This window comes from Kalmanozyma brasiliensis, assembly GCF_000497045.1.
Source record: "Kalmanozyma brasiliensis GHG001 unplaced genomic scaffold PSEUBRA_SCAF18, whole genome shotgun sequence".
Classification (NCBI taxonomy): domain Eukaryota; kingdom Fungi; phylum Basidiomycota; class Ustilaginomycetes; order Ustilaginales; genus Kalmanozyma; species Kalmanozyma brasiliensis.
The window spans coordinates 216,276-229,232 of record NW_015961957.1 but is presented as its reverse complement, the minus strand read 5'-3'; the positions used below and the strand labels follow the sequence as shown (position 1 = coordinate 229,232).

At 57.9% G+C, this 12,957-nt stretch overlaps 3 protein-coding genes across 3 annotated transcripts; 1 reads left to right on the top strand and 2 right to left on the bottom strand.

Moving 5' to 3' along the window:
• Positions 1-42: 42 nt before the first annotated feature.
• On the bottom strand, positions 43-3,375 carry PSEUBRA_002255 (Arrestin C-terminal-like domain protein; the record flags this gene model as incomplete). The annotated part of the gene is made up of 1 exon (XM_016435416.1): positions 43-3,375. One exon carries the CDS (start codon positions 3,373-3,375, stop codon positions 43-45), a length of 3,333 nt encoding a protein of 1,110 aa, XP_016293158.1.
• Positions 3,376-4,026: 651 nt separating this feature from the next.
• Positions 4,027-7,359, bottom strand: PSEUBRA_002254 (uncharacterized protein; the record flags this gene model as incomplete). The annotated part of the gene is made up of 1 exon (XM_016435414.1): positions 4,027-7,359. One exon carries the CDS (start codon positions 7,357-7,359, stop codon positions 4,027-4,029), a length of 3,333 nt encoding a protein of 1,110 aa, XP_016293157.1.
• Positions 7,360-7,802: 443 nt separating this feature from the next.
• PSEUBRA_002253 (JmjC) lies at positions 7,803-9,347 on the top strand (the record flags this gene model as incomplete). Its single annotated transcript, XM_059464812.1, has 1 exon — positions 7,803-9,347. The coding sequence occupies one exon, from the start codon at positions 7,803-7,805 to the stop codon at positions 9,345-9,347; it is 1,545 nt and encodes a 514-aa protein (XP_059321250.1).
• Positions 9,348-12,957: the final 3,610 nt, after the last annotated feature.

The window sequence follows — 12,957 nt, the reverse complement described above, 5'->3', positions numbered from 1 at the left end:
GGGGGGGGGGGGGGTATCATTGACGTTGCAAAAACAAAGCACTCAGCTCCAGCCGGTGCTAGCGGTGGACCGATGGGTGAAGCCGGAGCCGATGGGAATCTTGGGTGGCAACGGCGGTGGGGCTGCAGCCGCACCCGCCTTGCTATCGTCGCCATCGTCGTCGTCGTAGAGCGAGTTGTACTTGGGCCTCCACTGGTCTGCGCTGCTGTGGTAGGTTCCGTTTGTGCTGTTGCGGAACGTGCTGCTGATTGTTGCTGGGGCGCCGTTTGTCGACGAGGATGATTCGGATGGTTTGACCGCGCTTCCGTTGGCAGCTGTACCGTTGGTCGCGGACGACGATCCCGCCATGGACGCCTGCGTAGCGAGGTTGTGCTCCATCGCATCCCTCGCAGCGTAGTACGCGGCCAATTGGGCTTTCTCCCCCACCGCTGGCCCCGCTCCACCTGCCGTCCCCGTCGAAGTTGTCGCCGCCACGGCCGACGATGCCGCAGCAGACCGCGCCTGCGCCCTCGCCGTCTTCTTCGCATAGTGCGACGCCAACCGCTCCTTCTCCTCGGCACTCTGCTGCTCGGCCTCGGTGAGGTACGACTGGGCGAAGAACGCTGGACGCGGGGTGGAGCTCGCCGGTGGCGTGGGGACCGTATCTGCCGGCTGATGCGGCGTGGCGTGGTGCACGGCCGACGCCACTTCGGGCGTGTGTACGGGTGGCGTCTGCGCAGAGAGGCGTGCGTTGACCGCCGACTGCGCTTCGTAGTATCGGCGCAGCTGCTCTTTTTCGCTCACCGCGGCGGTGGTGGTGGCGGGGGGGACGATGGACGATGATGGACCCGCTGCCGAGGAGGAGCCGCTCGCAACGACTGTTGTGGCCTTCGGGAAGGCCCCGGGGATGTCCGAATTGCCGTTGCTCAGCGACGCCGCCTGCTGATGCATTGAGACGGGCTGTGCGGCGCTGCTGGGCCCAGAGATGGTGGCGGAAGACCCCTCGCCTCGCTGATACGCATCCGCTTCGGCTTTGGCCCGCTCGTACAGCTGCCGCTTCTCTTCTTCCGCCGTCATGTACGACGGATAGGGCGCAGCGCGGCCGGAAACCATCGGGTTCTGGGCCGTGCTTTGGACTGGCTGTGGCGGCGCGCTAGGGCCGGCTGCGCTTGAGCTGCCGGCACCGCCGCTGGAGGACCCGAAAGCGCTACCGTCCGTGTAGGAGCTCTGATATTGCTCGGCTTCGGCACGGGCGCGTTCGAAGAGTCGCATCTTTTCCTGCTCTGCCGTGAGTGGCGTTGGCGCGGCTGAGGGAGTTGCACTGGACGATGCGATGTTGGACATGCTGAAGGGTCGATCTCTGTCGGCAGCGGCGAGGGGAGAGGCGACGCGGACCGGGCTTGCTACGCCCTGGTGAAGCGCACGACGCTCGTCAGCGCGGCGCTGATTTCGTTCCGCCTGCTGTCGGGCTCGCTCGTACAGCTGCTGCTTCTCAGCTTCCGCGGAGGTCATGGCGCCGTTCAACTCGGAGCCTGAGCTGCCGCGAGCAGCCGCTGGACCCGGCTGCAACTGCGAAGGAATCGATTGATGGACCGGCTCGGGTCGCACAATCCGAGTGGTGCCGATCTCCGGCGTCATCGGTCCGCGTGAAGGCGCCTGCTCGGCGAAAGGACTCCGCCCGTCGACCGGGGACGCCGTGTATCGATTCCCTGCAGGGGCAGCGCCACCCAAGGAGTAGCGCGCGGTCGGCGCAGGATGGAAGTCAGATGAAGGCGCAGTGTTGGGGAGGTGCGAGTGGCGTCTCATGTCCATCTGCCCTTGATGTCCGTGCTGAGCGTACGGAGCGAAGCTCGAATTGGCGTGACCGTCTTCGCTTCCCTCCACGATGGGCGTGACCGCTCCGCTGTGTCCGTGATAGGACGAAGTTGGCACGAGGACCGGGTCGACGACAGCGTTCAAGACCATGCCGCTCTGAGGACGGTTGGTGGAATGGAACATGGCACGGGACTCTTCAGGTTGCATCTCACCGCCGTCGTAGATGCTCGGTGGCCCTGCGAACGCCAGACGAGGTCCTTCGCCGCCACCGCCGAACGGCTGTGCAGAGCCATACTGGCCCCAAGAGAAGACTTGGCCAGGCACGCCTCGGCCTGCCATGCCCGGTCCGCTGATGGCCGTGCCTTGCGTCATGACCGTGTCGCGTCGGCGCAGGTCGCCGCCCGCATATCCAGGGTAGCTGCTCCTGCTCCCGGAGTAGGTTGAGTCTGCGAACGACATGGAGCGTGAGATGGTTGGTTGCTGCGTTGACGTCGGGCGGGAAGGAGGCATCTCGACGTAATCGCTGGCGTAGGTGTCGGTGGTCAGAGATTCTCCTGGGGCGGACAGGCCAGGCACCCATCCAATGCGGGCCATGAGAGCGTCACTGGCCGTCTTTGTGAAATTGGACACGATGATGGGCAGGTGATCAATGATGATAGGCTTCTTGGCGGTCTCGACTTGCACGCGCAAGGTGTACGAGACTTCGATATGCTTCGCCGTCTGAATGGTCATGAGGGTGTGATTGCGTGGGATCTGGCAGGCGAGGTCAAAGGTGTGCGTGTCGCCCTTGTAGACCTTCTTGCCGAGGCTCTTACTTTTGGTGGACAATGTCTCGACCTTCTGCGATGCTGCCTTGCTGGAACTGAAAGCCTTCTTGGCGCCACCTTTGAAGGTGATTGTTTCGCGTATCGAGAACGAGATGCTCTTGACCTTGATCGGAGAGACACGGTCCGAGGTAAGGATGATACGAACATCAACGTTGTCGCCAGGACCGAAGCAAGTACGATCGCGCATCACCTTGACCCTGATATCGTCTTGAATGGCTTCGTGGTCCTCCGTTGTCGCATAGACGGGCCATGTCGAATGCAGCTCGTGCTTGTCGAGCCAAAGAGGATGCGTGTTTTGGATGATGGAGCTGGTGGTCTCTTTTTTGAGCAGGCCTTTCTTGCTTCGAACACAGAGCGATGTGACGAGCTCATAGCCGACGCCGGCGTTCTTCTCGAGTTTGGCGCTCGGAGGAAGTCCCTCTGGGATCGAAATCTGGAAGGGAAAGTCGGCAGTCTGGAGCAGCTCCCAACCCTTCTCCGACTCTGCTTTGTGCGCATCCTCCTTGTTGGCTGCCCACACATCGATCGGGCCTCTACCAATCAGCTCGCCCCAGCTTTCGCCTCCCGGTAGCGTTTCGAGCTTGCGCAATTCGATACGAAGCCATGCTGCCTTGAGACCCTTGGTGCCGAGACGGACTTCAACGGTGCCAGCAACGTGAGCGGGAGGGCGGCCGTTGGCGCCGACGATACCGGGGTAGCCCTGGATAAATTCGCGATGCGGCGGTGGCCGGAGAATGAGCTTCGGTTGGGACATGGCTGGCCTTCTGTGGCCGCGGCGGCCGTTTGTGATGTAGATTGAACAGCGACGGTCGAGATGCGTAGACTAGTTCGGTCGGACTCGAAGAGCGAGTTCGGATCTGAGGTTGGGGACGACGGTGCTAGATACCTTCAATCGCAAAGGCCCCCGACATGTTCCTTGCTGCGAGTTGCAAAGGAAGAAGAGTGGATGGAAGAAAGGGTGCTTGGTTGTTTCTCGAGGAGAGACCTGGACAGCTCAAAATGTGGAGATTTGGGTGAGGCGCGGAGCGGATGCGAAACAGCCGAGCCACTGCTTTTTTTTGGACCCCTGACGTCGCGGTCCAAGCTGTGCAAGTTCAGAAATATCAGCCGAGGAGGACCAGGTGACGGTGCTGGACCCTGAAATCGTGAATCCGATGCAGAGCAGGCGTTTGCGTGACAACCAAGCTTGAAGCAACGAAAACGTTCGCAAACACAGCCTCAGCGGGCCATCTTCGACAACGGCGTCCCATCGACATGTCCGAGCATCACAGCGCTTACAATTTTCAGTCACAATCACATCGAGAAAGGTGCGAGTATCACATTGGCAGTCTATCAGAGAGTCCGTGATGCAGCCAGCTGCGAGGTCCACCATTTCGCGCATCGAACGACAGGCGCCCGCGACACTTCATTCCCATCCCTCGACGTCACGATAGTCCAGACTCCTTTCCAAACGATCATTGTCGGCCATGAGCTGGGTGATGAGAAAGTCGGCAAAGTCAACCTTGGTCCAGTAGCTCATGTGCGCCGTCATGAGCTCTGCATACTGGTTGATCGAGCTCAGCAGGCTGTATCCTTCCACTGGCATGTAATAATCGATCCGATGGAGCGGGTTGAGGGCTCGCAGCCTGGCTTCCGCTCTCGCCTTGCGCTTGTCGCTGATGCCCTTCTTCCTGTCTTCGTCGGCGATGCGGTCGCGCTCCACTTTGCGCTTCTCTTCCTCGCGCGCTTTGGCGGCAATCTTGGAGCGAAGGTCTTCGACTTGACGCGATCCTTTGCTTTCGTCCGTATCCGAAACGTCCATACTGGACCGAGGGACGCTCTCGTCGCCAGTCTGGTCGCCATCGCCTTCGGCAGCCGCCTTTGCGATGGAATTCGCTGCTAGTCGTGCTTGATTCACGGTCTTGGCTGCTTCGCCCGCCTTCTTGCTCCAAGACCCAAAGAAGCCCTTGGTCCGTTTGGCAGCTGCCGCTTTGCGCTTGGCGATGCCGGAGTCCGAGTCTCCTTCTCTACCCGACCCAAACGACTGCGATCCGCCATCTTCGGCGATGTCGTGGTTGTCTGCTTCCGCATCGGCTCGGAGAACACTGCGAATGGCTTTGTTGAGCGGCACGGGCTTGAGCAGCTTTGCGTACTGCACATCGACGCATGGAGTAGCCCGCGTCGCCACCGGATCGTACTGGTTCCAGATATTGTAGAACTGGGTGACAGCAAGACAGCCATACTGACCTGCTTGATCCAGTGTCACGCCGGGCTTGTCTTGTACGAAGCGACTTGAGCGGACACGACCACTACGAGCGATGAGCTGCGCACGATGCAGAACGAAGAAGAGGGCTATGGGAGCGCCCACCGCGAAGAAGCTGTGCGTGTTGAACAAGAGATGCTGATTCGCTGCTTCTTGGACTTGTTGACGGCTCAGATCTTTAACGAGGGGTACGTTGTTCGGCTGCTGAGACAGCAGATCCGACGAGATGACGGTGCCGAGACTGTGGGCGACGATGTGGACTCGGCCTTTCTTGGCCTCAAAGTCAGGATTGCGCTTGACGAACAGGCGGTACTGTCGATTGGCCTCGAGCGTCGCCGATCGGATGACGTGCGCCTTGTGCTGCGACAAGTACATGGGGATGTCCATCAAGACATCCTTGACCAGTGTACGAACGATCGGAATGCCGTCGTCTCCAAAGATGTGCTCCATCTCGAGCTCGACGCCGTTGTCGTACATCATCGAGTCTTGATCCTCGGCATCCGAGTTGTGATCTGCCCATTTCTCGTCGTCTTCTTCCATCCGATGGAAGCCAGTCTGCCAAAGTACGGGTAGAATCTGAACGCGACGTTTGGCGGCCAGTCCTTTCAGACCGCGACCGCCAATCTCGCTGGGGGTCTTAGACGTGTCGATCCGAGTCTGCAGAAGGACGCGGAAGGTGTTGATGGCGAGCGTGAAATCGAAGCTCTTCCATCCTTCACCGGCCAGTCTCTGTCCGATCCCATGGATAGCGAGCAAAAGCTCGGGCGGTCGTTCGCTTTCCGCTTTCGCTTCGACTCGTTCTTGCTCCTCGTCAAAAGCATCCGGGTCGTCCCAGTCGACTTCGTTCCGATCTGCTCGGACGTCTTCGTCTTGGTTCTCTCGGGCTGTATCGGTAGAAACACGTGCTGCTTCCGATGTCGGCGCCGGTAGATCGCCTTGCACTCTGCGCTGGGCTTCCTTGAACGATTCGCGAATGTTGTCCTCTAGAGACGGCGTCACTGATCCGGGCTCCTTTTGCGAGTCAGAAGCGAGGGTGTTGTCCGTCGACGAAGAAGAGGCATCGTCGCCATTCCAGACGCCAAGCCTAGATGCAACCGAGCGCAGCAGCTCGTTGGCAGGCGCCGAACGAGACGCTACTCCTCCGGCTGCCATGACCGACAGAGTTCGTAAAGTGGCTTTTGCTCCAGCATTGGGCGGTGTAGCTTGAATGTGGGTCTTGTCGATGTTCAAGGAGGGTTGCGAGGGGCTTGCACTCAGAACCTGGAGCTCGTTGTTGCTGTCTGTGGTAATCAATCCCTCTTTATCACGTTGCTCGTCCGAAATTTTGACGTCGGTGATCTCGGCATCGTCAACGACGACTGGGTCGCCGTGGTCGCCGTCTTGCAGCGCCTCTGCTAGCTTGCTCTCAAGTTCTGCGGCGCCTCCGTCAGCATCTTGAGTTGCAGGCGCCTGCTTCTCGGACGAGAACGACTGTCTCTGAGCTTTGGAACGCCGTGAAGCTGCTTTGGAAGCCGAGTTGTCGCGCTTGGCTTCGGTGAGCTGCGCTTGTGTCTGATATCCACGGATGAGAAGCTGACCTCCGCTGTGCTCGCCAGTCCAAGCGGTGAAGAATTGCTTGGACAGGCGATTGGAGAAGCTTTCTTGATAGAGACGAGCGAGTCGTGGGCCCTGGAAGATGACGTAGCTGTTTTTGAGCGTCTTGAGGTCGCACTTCAGCTTGGCCTCGGCCTCAGCACCAAGAGAGACAGAAGACTTGAGCTCGTCGGTGTAGGAAGAGAGCCATGGTCGCAGTGTCTGGAAGTGGGATTCAAGCTCGGCCGCAAGAGCTGTCGAGCAGGGTGAGAGCTTGTTGGACTCGAAGAACCAGCTGGCGCGTGTTATGCGCAGGGAAGGTCCTTTCCAGAATGCGGGGCGAATCTGAAACTTGCTGATGTCGGCATCATAGAGTCGATCGACCCCCACAGCAACCCTGTGAGCAACGCTCTCCGCGTCAGGATCTGTTGGCTCCCAGTCGTCTATGGAATCCTTGACCTCTCCGGCTTTGACCTTGCCATCCGACTCTGGAAGCTGGGGTAGCTCGACATTGCCACCATTCTGTTCGGTCCAATTCTTCCAGGCAGCTTCGAGAATGCGGCTGTCTTTGACCAAGAAGGATTCCCATCCTTTGCCAGAGTCTTGGGAGCGCAGCCATCGGGTGTGCAAAATGGGCCCTTCGTCATCTATGTCCGCGTCAGGAGCATCTTCACTTTCCGCCTCGTCGATGCCGTCGATCGAACGGCTTAGCTGCTCTGTGTCCGTGGACGATTGCGCTGACGGCTGCTTATCGGTAGATGGCTTGCGTTTATAGCTGGATCGACTTCTTCTGACGAACGGCTGTGAGGCTTGACGGATGAACTCCGCCCTGCGTTCCTTTGATCGCTGTGCGGAGGAGCCAGAGGCCTTAGCCTGATCCTCGTCGGCGGTACTGTGAGCGACGTCGGCCTCGATTTCTGTCATCTTGCGCTATGTCCCAGATATAGGTCTGCGATGTATTTTTGCTGCGCTCGAAGCTTGTCGGTTCTTGCCGAGAGCTTGTCGGAATCAGATGTGACGAGCAGTCAGACGAGAATGAGGAGAAAGGAGGAGGATGTCTAGAGGAGAGGAGAGGAGGACAGAGTCGGCTTGGCTCTCTAGCCATGCATCCAGCCTGCATCCCTCCACCTGCAGCCATACCAGTGTGAAAGCAGAGAGGCAGCCTGCCCGCCTCTTCCCATAGCGTTGGTAGAGCCGACGACCCTTTTTTTCTATTTTGGACCCTGAACTCTCAGAGCTGTCGGGCCAACCGATGGTGGCAGGCGAAAGTCCCTTCTCCACCATCACAACTTTGGCAGGATGCAGACAGCATCGGTTTCAAGTCGCTGTCTGCTTGCTGCTGTCAATGTCCAAATACGCCGAGGCCGATGACTCATCCGCAACGGAGCAACCGTGACAATGCTGAGCTCGTAGAAGCCGTTCTGGCTCAGCTGTCACAACCGGTTGTTGAATCTGCTACCCAAGCCGAGCAGACAGGTTTCGCTGCTCTCGCTGCGCAGCGGCAGATACGAGAACACGCAGCAGCTGCGCGATCCATCGAGGACTCGGAAGGTTCCGAAGATGATCTCAGCTCGATCCTCTCCGCACTCACGGCGTTGACACGCTTATGTGATCTCAAATTCGTTACTTTCAGCTACAGCAGCATTCCACCCGTCTGGAGAGCTGTCTACATCGATGCGCAGCTCATCAAGGCATGCTGCGCACTCAAGGACCACGTCGGGACCCATTCCGAGCATGCAGCCTTGCTTAAGAGACGCGTGCGTGACTTGGACTTGGCTCTGATCACGGCTGGCGCCGCTTCCACAAGCAGAGCAAAGCACTGTTACGATCTCATCCTTGCGCTGCAGGCCAAGCTACTCGAGATGGAGCCGTATGATTCATCGCAGCCGTCACAGCGCTCCGAGGATCATGTACCGCCACAGAAGCGTATCAAAACAGCGCAGCGCCAGGCGACAAGGCCGCAGCCCTCTCCATCGACTCAGGCCGATTCGCTCATTCGCGAGTTTGCATTCGAAGAGGCGCCATCCTTCACGGACCTAGCAGAGCAGAATGCGTCTGTCTGTCTCGGACCGTTCATCGTCAGGAAGTACGCCCAGAACATCGGCTGGTCAGCGCTCAAGACGGGCACTGATGAGTCTGTGCCCGGCTCGTGGTCCTCGATGGAGTATCTCCTTCAAGTCGCAGGTCCAGCTAGAATTGTACCCGTCGAGGTCGGAGCCAACTACACGCGCAAAGAATGGGGCCAAGACATCATGCTCTGGAGCGACTTTCTTCGTCACTGTCGCTGGGACGAATCTGACGAGCTCGATAATGACGGGGCTGACCATAGTGACGAAGAGCTTCGGTCGGACCCACTGCTGCTTTACATGGCACAGCATGATCTCTCAAGTCAATTCCCACGTCTCGAGCAGGATTACACCCTTCCCGACTACGTCTACACATCGCCGCCTGCTCCCAAGGACTGGCCAGATTACGAGCCTCCTTCGACGGCTGCAGCAGTCGTGACCAACCTTTGGATCGGCCCAGCGGGTACTGTGTCTCCCCCGCATTTCGATCCTTACTACAACTGCTTTGTGCAGGCAGTGGGATTCAAAGAGGTCTGGGTTGCACCTCCGCAATGCCGTCCGTGCCAGACGACAATCTCTGTTGATCATCCAACTCCTGCGAATCATCAGGCACATGCGGCTGCAATTGGAGAGTTCAGCCAGACAGCAGTGTCCATCGCAGGTTCTCTGATGACCAACACAGCAAGCGTTGATGTCTTCGATACGCTTCATCGGGCGCCACAACACGTCAGGAGTGCGGCAAGCAAAGCGGTTCTGGGTCCAGGCGATCTCCTCTACATGCCGCCAGGCTGGTGGCATTCTTTGCGCAGCTTGGCACGGAGCTTTTCCGTCTCGATTTGGTTCTAGCTGGAGCCCTTCGGGTTCCTGTCGACCTTGCTCTGCGGTGAGCGCGGCGCCATCAGTAAGGTGGAATGCCGCCAAGACGGCCTTTACCTAGGAGCCACGTGCGTCGGCGTCTATCTGGATCGATGAACGGTTTTCTGCAGCATAAGGTCTAGCCCGGCCAGCTTTCACACACAAAATAGAGTGAAATCAGTTGAAGTTGCGATCGAAGACGCCATCCAATGGCACACGCCACACCGTGATGCATGCTGCGAGCGACAACGAACCGCTTTGTTCCACATCAGATCAACATCTCCGGATCTGCATGCAGAAAGACGCCGCAGATCTTCGACCAACAGCTAGGGCCCAAGAGAACTCCTTTCACGCAGCAGAAGCTCTTTCTCATGGGCTGTTTCAGGACCTCGCGATAACGGCAAATGTCTCGCTTCGACCAGGAACGTTTGGTCGAGACGGATAACGGAAAATCCCATCAGCGTACCGACAGTGGAACAAAAAGCACCTTCTTAGCGCAAGGTACCACGATCGAAAAACATTCAAGTCTCACCGAGAGGCGACGAACGGTGGGAGGCGCGACATCGTTTGCACTTTGAAACGGAGGCTAAGGGTGGACATCTACCGCCAGATCGACGATGATGCACGAAACGTCTTGTTGATTCGGCGAAACACTATGAGGTACAGATCCACTAGTGGTCTAATGCAAACATCACACTGATTTCGACCCTGGAGCAGACCCAGTCTGGCGACGTGGGGAACCGAGACTTGTCTGACCGCTACCGAGACCACGGTTCGCCTGCTGTAGTCCACCCCTTTTTTGGCGACGAACCCTCTCTCTCTTTCACCATCGGCGAATCTGTATCTCCGCCAACCGCAAATCTCCTCTCTATCAGCCGTCTCTCCCGGTGCGATGGACGTACCGCAGTCAGCACCGCCGCTACGGTCGAATGCACTCGTCCAGTGGGTCTGAAGTCGGTGCGAAGACTACGTGCACAAGCATCGCCGGGTCGGGCAGAAAATAAGGCGAGCCTGCCGCATTATGACGGCGAGATTGCAACTCCGACTGCAGCACCTTTCCGAGATGTCCTGTCAGAATTAGGCTTGTGCTCAGCCCAGACGTAAGCAGTGAAGACTTGCATTGCATGGTCAAGCCGCAAATGACGGATGGACCTCGTCGGACGTCATTCTGGGACTCGTCTTCTCGCAGCGGAGTCGGTATGCTCGACATCACATGCTGTCTCAGCCTGGACTGAGCCGCTCAAACTGTACCGCTTTCTGGCCGCGATTGCAAATTACCCACCCTTTTCGCAACGTGCGACGACGGCCTTAGGTAGGTGAGGCTGATAGATGCGGCTGTACGATAGCGCAGTCGTCTATCGACAATTGAACCTGGTCGTCATCCAGTCGCAACAGGTCAAGCCACTTGACCACTCACAGCATCGCACAAACTCGTCTTGACCACGAAATGGTCTCGCGTGGAATCCTTTCTTCTCACGACAATGCAGAGGGACAGTGATGAACGGCTCCGAGCCCCATTGGCTTCGATGCCAAGGACAGCGTTTGCGGCCTTTGAGTACCCGAAGGTAGGCGCTTAGCTTCGGAGCATCTTCGATGGTAGATGGCCCTACGGTATGCCGCTTTATCCAGCCACTGGCGGCGGAGTCTGAAGTTTGGACCCTAGCGTGACGTATGGTGTGCGTGCCGCGACGGGAGAATATCACAAGCATGCGGGCATACAGATAGAGCGATTTTTCCAAGACACCGGAGACGACGCTTCTTGTTGCGGTGATGGCCGGCACGATCATGACCAAGCATTCGGTTGGCCAGCCGATGCTCATTTGATTCAGGCGGCACGGATCGCTGCGCGAAACGGCGTCGAGACTGCAAAGCCACACCTGGAGTCTGCTTGCAGTTTCGCCTTGGTCTTTGTAGCCGAGTGATGCCAAATAAACGATACGAACTTGTCTCAGGGCGTGCTCGCATCGGTATACGCGAGGAGAAGGTATATGCCAGGTGTCTTGCCCTCACCCTGACGATCCTCGACGGCATTCACCTGCCTCTTCTTCACTCATCACGCCAGCACGGTTCCCGGTGCGGTCACAGGCAGCTCAGATTCGAAATTTCCCCTCGAGAAAATTAAATGGCACACGCTCACACGTCCCGGATCGACAGATTCTCCGGCTTTGCTTCCACGAGCTCAAAGGCCACTCTACAAGGCGTTGGTCGGTGCCTAAGCTAAATCAGTTCGCTTTTCTTCGATTTTCGATATCGGTAGATTGGGACGCCCTCACCAGCAGAAGTGGTTGCATCTCGCCTGAAAGTAGATGCATATCAGAGTGGCGTCCGCTCGAACTCGAGATTCCGCTGTCGGTTGCAGATGGCCGCGTCGACTTGCTTGCCCCTGAGCCTAACTTTCGTACTGTAATCTTGACGCCTTACCCTGGCGTCACAGTGGTCGAGGAACAACAGGCATTCAAGCGACCACGACTTCCTCACCAACGAAGCGATTTTCTCGACATTGCCTCGCCTCCAAGCCCACCGACCGGTTCTCGGGAAGCCCAGTATGGATCAACGAACAAGCGAGGAATTGCAGCTCAATGGAACCGCTGTTCCCACATCGCGCCCGCTCGCAAAGCCCACCTCCATCGACGGTGCCAAGCAGCAAAGGTCGCCGGGTGCAACCAACCCACGCAGACCGCCGCACGCTGCAACGTGGTCCCAAATCAGCTGTTCTCGAAAGCAGCCTAGCCGATGCATACCCCTATCTATGGGGACGCGATCTGTAGGAGAAGCTTGAGAAGGGCGTTCAAGGAACACCGCTTTTGAAGGGAAGCTCTCAGGTCGCACTGAGTCACACTTGTACCATGATACGAGGTTTGGATTCAGCAGTACCGCACCTCGATGCATCTCGAACACGAGCGAGGGTGCGACACCATTGTTCTCGAACACTGCCGCCCGCAGCCTCGTAGTCGCATCAGCATCCCATTGCTGGTAAGCTACTTGCCAACGACGACGGCAGACAGCTGTGCATCGCAAGTCCGAGAGCACGAGACATGGTCACACTACTTGCGTGCAACGGCGAGCACAGCATTGCTCAATGTCTCGTCGAGGTTTCTAGGGCTCTGCAACCAGGGTGAGACCAGGCTGACGCGCATTTCATGTTCCCATGGCCCGGTCCCGGGCAAGGAGAGACGCAGGCGCATGGGAGCCAGCGACGTGAGACACATGAAAACCACGCACTCCTCCTTTGCTCTGCCGGCAGAGCAGGCAGAACAGCGTGCAACCAAAAAAAGAAACCACTTTATTGGCAATTTCGGCAAAAAGGACAGGGCGAAGTGGAACCAAGAAATTTTCGGTGCCTCGCAGCACACAATTTCGCGTGTTCCAGAACCCTGCCAGGCTCGACGTCGACGGGATGCAAGCCTGCTGCTGCATGCAAATCACTTCTGAGCAGAAAGCGAGACACTGAGGCCAGGAGCCACGTCAAAATTTCGCGTGATGCTGTTAAAAAAATGCAAATTTAAGATTACTCGAGGCGAGGTTCAGCCAGGCAGAGAGAGCGTTGCGAGGTTTGGGCTTGCGCCTCTTTTGCTCGGCCAACCCTCCTTCGATTTCCCTA